Genomic DNA, 10,000 nt, shown 5'->3' on the forward strand with positions numbered 1-10,000 from the left:
TCTAACATACCAGTTTGAAACTTATAATTTCATATAAAACTAGCCTGTATTTTGAAGGTCTGGTATTTAATGGACACCACTGGTTTATCATAAGCAGAAGTATTACAAGGAAAGACAATGGGATGATTTATTTAGCTCTAGTCAAGGATTAAAAAATGTAAAGAGAAGTATTTCACACTTTGTATATAAAGGCTACAACAAATTCCTCTTTTCTAATGTGTCTGCCTTCATGAAACTACTAATCCAAAATGCCTTCAGTTCTTTCAGTTCTACACTGTAATCTAGCTCTTATGTAAATATCTATCTAGCTCTCAGTTCTTACAGTGACAATGCTAAAAAAGTGATGAACTTTATATTTTTAAATCTAAAATAATTGCACTATAAGCAATGTCTAGCCACTGTTTTATGCTAAATGTGTTATTGTTAAAAAAAAGCTTACTACAACATGTTTGTTATGTATTTCAAATGTTCTTGTACACACTAAATGCCAAAATACTGTTAATGTTCAATGTTAAAAATAAGGCTATGAAAAGGCAAAGCTGTGTTATGAAAGATGTTTATCAATAACCACAATACAAACATAGACCAAATGACTAGCTGTTTCTTGCTACTGAAGCTACTTGGAAGTAAATCATGTGAGAAATTGTTACACACATGCATTAAGGTGGAAGTAGACTGGTAGCCGTTTAACAACTGTGACATCATGTAAAATTCATAGTTATGTAACTGTATCATTAATAGATACATGAAATGTATCTGAAACATAGCAACGTGAATGTAATGTTCCCAGAAAACCAAGTTTTGTTGTGCATGATCACAAATAAACACTTTCTGAAATAAATCTTAAAAATCAAAAGATGTTGATGTTCATTTGAGATGTCAGTATGATACATGTAAGTTGTAAATATTTGTTATTCTTAACTGTTGCTATGGCAGATAGGTATAATTAAGAAGCATATAATAAAAAAAAGAATATAAAAACAGATCTTCGATAGGAATATATTCAAGATTTTATTACAAAAAATAAGAAAACATATACAACTGTGTATACTTCTAAAAATACAATAACAAAAACTGCCGCACAATAATGGCTCAGTATGACAGTACATGTCATCACATTGTAAAATTATTCTGAAATTGGCCTCTTGCGTCTTAAATCACTATACAAGACGAAGTCTATGTAATCAAGTAATTCACATTTAAAGATAAAATTCCGGTTCTTTCACCGAACCTGTCATCAGATGTGTTTCCTTTCCCTAAATCGTGAACTCCGATCATAAAATTAACTGAGCATCTCTCTTTCAACATTATAAATCATAGTAAACACCTGCTATCCAGAGAGAGGTAAATATAACTAAAGAAAATAAGAGATTTTTTTTTTTAAACATCAATCAAGTTTTAGGAATGAGATGCACATCTTCATACCTTTCTTGCTTCTTCCAATCACACACTTCTATTATGACTAGTCACATTTAGTCTTCCAAAACATTTGTTTATGAGAAAAATCCCCATACACATATACATTTTTAAATCAGAGTCAAGAAATCAAAACTATATCATTAGATTTTTAAAAATAAGCGAGAGAAAAAAAAAAATCATTCCTCCTTAAATTTGTTCTTCTTTTCCAAGATCTTCATCAGATCTTTGCTCATGAAATAAGGTTTTTCAGCTGATCCATCGTTTCTCTCACAGTCCTCCAGGAAGGAGAGGAATAAGGTATCCACAGCCATAGAATAGACAGAGAAGAAGGCCGAGGCAATGAAGAAAGTGCCGATAGTGATGATGATGACAGGAGTGAGGTAGTAATTCATCGTTGGAATGTGATCCTTGAAGAAAGCTACTTCACCGCTGAATATGAAGAAAGAGGCTACAGCAACTCCGCCAACAACCACCATCTTGCCAATGAAGAGTAAGAAGTCTGTTACCTGGAAGGGATAAAAAGAAGAAAAAATTGGTCACTCTGATACTGACAATTTCCTTTCATAAACTTTCACTAGTAGAAGAAATGAATAGGGTGAAGTTTGATTTGATGTACATTCCCATTTATAATATCAATTATCTGGTCTACCATAAGCAATGCAAGATTATAACCTCAGAAAAAAAAAAAAAAAAAAAAAAAATGCAAGTTCTTAGAATACAACATGAAAGATCTTTAGGCTAGGGGAATTATGGCCTTACCAGTAAGAAGCAAGCCCTATTAGAAAAAAAGCTAATAACTCACTGATGGCGGCCTGGCATTTATGATTTTAGCTAATAATTTTGCTTACAAGAGCTTAATCACCATGAAGTCAGTTACTAGTACTACTGATCTCACCGGTGTTTCCCCTTTTCCTTAATTGTCAAGAGATTTTTATTTCTTACATATACTTGCTATTAGTATCAATATTTAAATCATAATACTTTCAGTCTCAATAATAATTACAATAACAGTAATGATATCAATAGCATTAAAAAAAAAAAGCTTTACAAAACTTCAAGGAACTGAGATATGAGGGGAGGTCAGATGGGCCAACTGACTTCTTGGTGACTAAACACTGGCAGAACCATCTTTTTGGACATAAAATTTCACAAACAAACCTGTAGTGGAAAGTGCAATTACCTACCACCAATAGGTAAAAAGTTTCTAAACACACAATAAGAGACCTAATATTGCAATGACATATTCAAATAATTAAAGTATGAAGTTCTCTTCCAGCTAAGTATGGCATATTTACTGAAGGAAAGGAGATAAGCACTCTTTTCTTATCTGCCCTACTAAACCCTTTTAATATTGTGTGTTATGTTATGTTATGCTGTAACCCATTCATACTGGTGGCTGGGATGACAATGGTAAGAAGCAGCATGTGCCAATCCAACCCATTAGCCAAATTTTACATGTATTGAATGGGTTAAAGCCATTATGATATTTCAACATTTCTACCCTTTCTGACAGGTGGGAACATTAAAATTATCATGACATAAACAGCTGCCACTCTGCATCAAAGAGACACACTGACCCACACTCCTTTCCCCTTACTCCTTCATCCCCAGAAAAAGAACACATACTGAGACCAGAGACCTATGCTAAAATTTACAATCCGCACTTAACATTGTCCGACTCCCAGCGAGTGATTAATGCCAACCATGTAACATCAACCAAAGTTTCTGGGCGTTGTGATCTTACCTTGTCCAGTACAACAACTCTTGCAATATTTCTCATAATAAGAGAGAAAGCATTCTTTGCTGAGACGCAGAAATTCTTTCCATATATGGCACAATATACATAGGCATTCCTGAAAAGATAGAAAAATCATATGAATGTTAAAATGAATAAAATCATATGAATGTTAAAATGAATAAAAAAAAATGGGGATGGATGGATGGATGGATGGATGGATGGATAGATAGATAGATAGATAGATAGATAGATAGATAGATAGATGGATGGATGGATGGATGGATGGATGGATGGATGGATGGATGGATGGATGGATGGATGGATGGATGGATGGATGGATGGATGGATGGATGGATCGACGGACAAACAGACTGACAGATAGACATTTAGCTTGATAGTCTATGTTAGATATATGACAAGATAAAAAAATAAAAATAAAAAAAACCTTGCCAACTAGTTAACTATATAAACTCGTACCTATTGATGAACTTGAGGAACTTCTCCAGGCACCAGAGACAGCATCGGCAGCAACAGAGAAGGCAGCGCACAATCTTACTGTCTGTTTGCTGCTTTACTTTGTAGTCAATGTACTCCAAAATAACTCTTATCATTCTGACAATGGCAATGATTAGTGAACCGAAGGCAAGAGTTCCAATGTGGTACCTGAAAAAGAAAAACAAATGTTACAACAAACAATACATAAAATGCTGAATCATTTGACAAATTTCAATTTTCTTTGTTTTGTGGATCAAACATTAGGTTGACCCTTATCATATGCTATTCCAGCAAAGCCCGCAGTAGTTACTAAATTCCCATTTATCAAAACATAATGAAATAAATTATTCACTAAGAAGTCTCTGTCCCAGTTTTTAATCTTTATTTAATATTTTTGTCTTTAAATTTTTTGCATTTTCTTATATAACAAACAATCACAACATCACAGCGCATACCTCAGAGTCCTTCCGAAGCTGTAAGTTACTGGCAATGAAGGCACGTCCTTTGATTTGTCAAAAGCCCAGTACCACGAGGCAAAGGCTCCAGCCAACACCATTTCTCCAAAGGCAGAAATAAAGAACATCGACCAAAACAGCCCAAACACATTGTAGATCTATCAAAATAATTTTCTTTAATTAAGCAACCAATTAACAAAACACAGATATAGTGAAAAAAAATCTCAGTAAAAAAACTATGGTAATCACTAAAATTCCTTATCCTTTTCACAAGAACAACTTTCATCTTTCACAAGTACAGAATTATCTACCAAAACAGATCATCAAAAATAAGTAAAAGTGTGTGACAGTATTCTTTCTTATATATATAGACGTCATAGACATTTTTTTTTTTTTTAATATTACTTTTATCACAAAGAAAATACTTACGTGAAGGCGAGGTATGTTAGGATCAACATAATAGTCATAGAACTGGCACATCGCTCCAGGGCAAGAAGAATTATCAAAGGTTTCAAAATTGCATGTGGCATTTTCCTGAAAATAAAGCAAGCATTGACATGAACACCCTCAAGTAAGATATATTGAATTTTACAGTACTCAAGATATATTCTCGTTTGTTTACTTGGTTTGATAGAGAAAGAGGGATAAAGAAGGAAGGAAGGAAGGAAGGAAGGAAGGAAGGAAGGAAGGAAGGAAGGAAGGAAGGAAGGAAGGAAGGAAGGAAGGAAAAGAGGTAGGGAGGCAGGAAAGAGGGAGGGAGGAAAGAAGGAAGGAGGAAGGGAGGGAAGGGAGGGAAGAGGGCTAGGGAGGGAGGAAAGAGGGAGAGTGGGAGGGAAGAGGAAGGGGAAGGAGGAAGGGAGGGATGAGGGAAGAGGGAAGGGGGAGGAGGGAGGGGAAAAGAGAGAGAGAGAGAGAGAGGAGAGAGAGAGAGAGAGGAGAGAGAGAGAGAGAGGGGAGAAGAGAGAGAGAGAAAGAGAGAGAGAGAGAAAGAGAGAGAGGAGAGAAAGAGGAGAAAGAGAGAGAGAGAGAAAGAGGAGAGAGAGAGAGGGAGAAGAGAAGAGAGAGAGAGAGAGGAGAGAGAGAGAGAGAGAGAGAGAGAGAGAGAGAGATGAAGAGTAGAGAAAGGGAAGAGAGAGAACAGGGAAGTAGAGAGACGAGAGAGAAAACAGAGAGAAGAGAGAGAGAGAAACAAGGAGAGAGAGAGAGAGAAGAGAGAGAGAGCAAGACAGAAGAGAGAGAGAGAAGAGAGAGCAGAGAGAGACGAGAGGAGAGAGAGAGTTGATCAACTTTTAGAGACACAGACACCTAAAGAAAACACTACTGTACACTGCAGCAAGCAAACTTGGCAGGGCACATGACTGATCGCTTCCCGCGAGGACAGAAGGCCACACCAGAAGAAGCCAGAGAAAGTGCAGGATGATGGCACAACAGGAAGAAGAGGTGACATTATGTCTCCGACGCTGAAAGCAAAGTTGTCATTAGACATTTTTGTACGTACATGTTTACACACACATCACTACACACACACACACACCACATCCACACCAACACAACACACACATACGTACATTAAAGGGTTGATATTAATATATATATAATATACATATATATATATACATATATATATATATATATATATATACATAATATACATACATATATATATATACATATACATATACATATACATATACATATACATGTACATGTACATGTATATGTACATATATGTTATATATATGTATATATATATATATATATATATATATATATATATATATATATATATATATATATGCATGCATTCATATATATATAGAATAAAGGTATGTATATAATGTATATCTGCACTTGAACATATACATATATACAACAAGTAGATGACTTTATTAAAAATTCAAAGGCTACATTTGATCATTTCATCTTAATGATTGATGAGAAGTACAGCACAGTTCATTATTATCTCTTATTATTATAATTCTAAGGGTCTGTTTCACTTCTTTGTATACACGTCACAGTGTCTGTGCTAATATAATTCCACAATACCATAAACATAAGACAACCATAGCCTCATACAAAGCATACACATAAATGTAAAAGACACTCACTTGCTGGCTTGTCCAATGAGAGCAATGGCAATGTTGATCCGTTTGCGCAGGAAGATCAGCACCAACAAACACACCAGGAATATCGTGACTGTGATGATGAACAGAATGAGCCACGTGGTCTCCAATTCTGCGTATTTGCTCAACTCTGTGGTGAACTCAAATTCCGCCTTCGTCATGGTCGAGTTGTCAATGTTGCGCAAGGTCAGGTACTTGTTGAGTGTGTAGTATGCACCTGGAATTTATAAATGAAGAAAAGGTTTATAACAGTATTAAAAATAAAGTAGATGTTACCCTAAAATGACCACTTTTCACACTAAATTCAAATTATAACTTCAGGTCAAGTCAGAATGGAAAGAGATCACATTACATAACTATATCTCAAGTCTTATCAAAAAAAAAAATCATTACCACCATCATCACGACATCATCGCCCTCGACACCTCCACACGCACAGGTGCACACACACACACACACACACACACACACAAACCCACTCACCAAAGCCAGAGAGGCCAATGAAGGCAACGAGTGAGAACCAGATCATGACAGCCGAGATGAAACGCAGCAGAAGGATCCAGATGAACGACACCACCATCGCCACGCCAAAGCCAGCCAGCAGGATCCACCACGTCGTCTTGATGTCTTGGAACACCCCGTCTGCCACCTGAACCCCAGTCATTACAGGTCAGTTGCAGAAACAAACATTTGGGGGTTTCTTTGCTTGGTCATTTGCAATGTGTCCCATTATGAAGTGGGATGAAAATTAGCTTTACTTGGTATACTCAAGGGGAAGATTACCCTAATTGTATGTGATACCATTAAGAGCAGTCATGAAAACCCATCTTCTATGATCACTAAAATTATTTCTATGGTTACAAAGGACATATTCTTCTAATAAAAAAGAATTCTTTAATTGAGAATCAGGGAATAATGATCATGATAATAACAGAAAAAAAAAACTGTGAAGAAAATTTTCACTTTATGACATGCACTTTATAGCTTTATTAACTTCTAAAAGCTCTTCAAAAAGGAAACTTAAAATTCGAATAACCTTTAGATCTAACTTAAAACCAGTATATAAAGACGGTTTATTTTAACATAAACTATCTTTTAAAAACAGCCACTCTAATATTCCTTGAAACAAAATATTCACACAACATAAAGAATACAAATTCAGAAGGCAAACAAAATAAACACATGAAAGAAAAGCGAAAATTACTGGTTAGTCAAAGGAATCATGCAGAGATCGAAAAGCAAAAAATAAGGTCAAAAGAAAAACAAACAAAACAAACACAGGAAGGAAGAAAAAAAACATGCAAGCACAAAATCAAAAACAGAGTTAATTATTTACATTTTCTTTTTAAGTTTTTGAGGCACAAGCATAAAAATACAACTTAAAGCAGAGCAAGTACACTAAAGCAAGCACAAGCCCACAAATAAATAAACTGACAAAAAAAAAGATACAAACAAAAATAACAATGATAATTATAACTGTACAGCTTCAACAACTAAAATAATTACCATAATTATATTCCCTATCATATCATGACCACATTAATGCCAATAAAAATAAAACTACCCATGAATTCCATTCTTAAAATAAAGATAATAATAATAATAATAATAATAATAATAATAATAATAATAATAATAATAATAATAATAATAATAATAATAATAATAATAATAATAATAATAATAATAAAGTAATAACAACACCTACATACAAGGGGTAACTTAATATAAAAGTAAAAGGACCCACAATCGTCTAAGTCAAAACAACAACAACAACAACAACAAAATAATTCAGGAAGAATAATAACTATTAATCATAACAACAATAACAACTACAATAACAACTACAATAACAATAACAACAATTACAATAATAATAATAATAACAATAATAATAATATAATAAAATAATAACAATAATAACAATAATAACAATACAACAAAATAATAATATAACAATAATAACAGTAATAATAATAATAATAATAATAATAAAAATAATAATATATTATTATATATTATTATTATTATTATTATTATATTATTATTAATTAATTTATTATTATTATTATATTATTATATAATATTATATTATTATTATATTATATTATTATTATTATTATTATATATTATTATTATTATTATTATATTATATGTAATAATAATAATAATCACAAACAACAACAACAACAAAAAACATAATGATAATGATAATAATTTAATAATAATAATAATAATAATAATAATAATATATAATAATAATAATAAAATAATAATAATAAAATAATAATAATAAATAAAATAAAATAAATAAATAATAAATAATAATAATAAATAATAATAATAATAATAACATATAATAATAATAAATATATAATAATAATAATAATAATATAATAATAAAAATAAATAATAATAATAATAATAATAATAATAATAATAATAATAATAATAATAATAATAATAATAATAATAATAATGACAACTACAACAACACCGAAAAAAAAAAAAACATTTCAACTAAGGCTGGCACTTTGGAGAGAGACAGAGATTATACAGAATGACTTAATTAACCAGCATTTATGAAATATTCACTGTAGAGAGCTGAGCTGTTACTCACTCACCATCAGTCTCATCCGAAGTGCCCAACCTTGAGGAGTGAAGTGTCTACATGCAGTCCAAAATTTAGGTTCTTCAGCTGCCGACCAGTTATGAGAAGCCTAACCAATCAGCTTCCAAGCCATAGTATTACATTGAAAAAGATTGGGAAAAAAAAAATATATATATATAAAATAAAAATGGTTAAGGAAAACATGACCAACCACAGCACAAGTCTAAAAAAATTAATTAAAGGGAGGAGATTTTGTGTTTTCTTTTTTTTTTCTTTCTTTCTTTTTACCTCTGATGCTTGGTAAAACCTGGCTAGAAACTTTGACGCCTTCGCTAAAAGCTCGCCTGTCACCGGTTCGTTCTCATCGTCCAATATCGGGACGCCTTCCATATCGATAACCCCGTCTGGCACTTTTGGGATGCATCGACCAGCCACTAAAATTCAGAGATTAACAGCTACATATGAATGTTGGCAAGAAAGGAGTATACAGGAATATCTGGCTTGAAAGACAAATACTGAAAAAAACACAGCATTTTTTTGTATATTACGACAATAATGATAATGATAATGATCAAGAAGATATGGGAAGGGAAAATCCCTCATCTATATGAAATTTACAAATGGAAAATCCCTCATCTATATGAAATTTACAAATGGAAAATCCCTCATCTATATGAAATTTACAAATGAAAAAGCAGTAAGAAAAAACACCTGTGGATTTTCAATATTGATGTTAACTTGTATGTACTAATATCCCAACATTTCCTTAAAAGATACCTTACAACATTAACTGCATATTACAATATCTGTACAAATACTGCATTATATACAAAATTTGATCTAAAACCTGCAGCATAACTGGATTCTATGTTACAATGCTAAACAAGATTAAATATAGAATTCTTAAAGAAAAAAAGAAAAAAAAAACACTTGGCTAAAGAAAAAGAAATCCAACTATTTATACACATACTGAGCCAAATTTATTTTCACATGTTTTGCCTTGAAAAAAAAAATTGTCATTCTATTTTCTTTTCCCTTTCTTGTTTCATCAATTTTCCTTTTTCCTTTATTTCATCCTATAAAATCTAATAAAGTAAAAATAAATAAATAAATAAATGCTTTTTGCTTGCCTAAATCACCATGATCTTCCTGCTAAACT

General features: G+C 32.3%; 1 protein-coding gene across 1 annotated transcript in view; it reads right to left on the minus strand.

Annotated features, from left to right (window-relative positions):
- Positions 1 to 540: 540 nt before the first annotated feature.
- LOC119577083 (choline transporter-like protein 2) overlaps positions 541 to 10,000 on the minus strand; it is a 15,966-nt gene continuing 6,506 nt past the window's right edge. Inside the window, exons 6-14 of the mRNA XM_037924765.1 lie at positions 9,130 to 9,275; positions 6,714 to 6,879; positions 6,213 to 6,447; positions 5,429 to 5,567; positions 4,537 to 4,641; positions 4,108 to 4,265; positions 3,635 to 3,820; positions 3,164 to 3,272; positions 541 to 1,925 (exon numbers count right to left, since the gene is read on the minus strand). Coding sequence (XP_037780693.1) covers positions 1,596 to 1,925; positions 3,164 to 3,272; positions 3,635 to 3,820; positions 4,108 to 4,265; positions 4,537 to 4,641; positions 5,429 to 5,567; positions 6,213 to 6,447; positions 6,714 to 6,879; positions 9,130 to 9,275 — 1,574 coding nt within the window. The 3' untranslated portion in view covers positions 541 to 1,595. The remainder of the gene's footprint in view (positions 1,926 to 3,163; positions 3,273 to 3,634; positions 3,821 to 4,107; positions 4,266 to 4,536; positions 4,642 to 5,428; positions 5,568 to 6,212; positions 6,448 to 6,713; positions 6,880 to 9,129; positions 9,276 to 10,000) is intronic.

This window comes from Penaeus monodon, chromosome 1 (genome assembly GCF_015228065.2).
Source record: "Penaeus monodon isolate SGIC_2016 chromosome 1, NSTDA_Pmon_1, whole genome shotgun sequence".
Lineage (NCBI taxonomy): Eukaryota > Metazoa > Arthropoda > Malacostraca > Decapoda > Penaeidae > Penaeus > Penaeus monodon.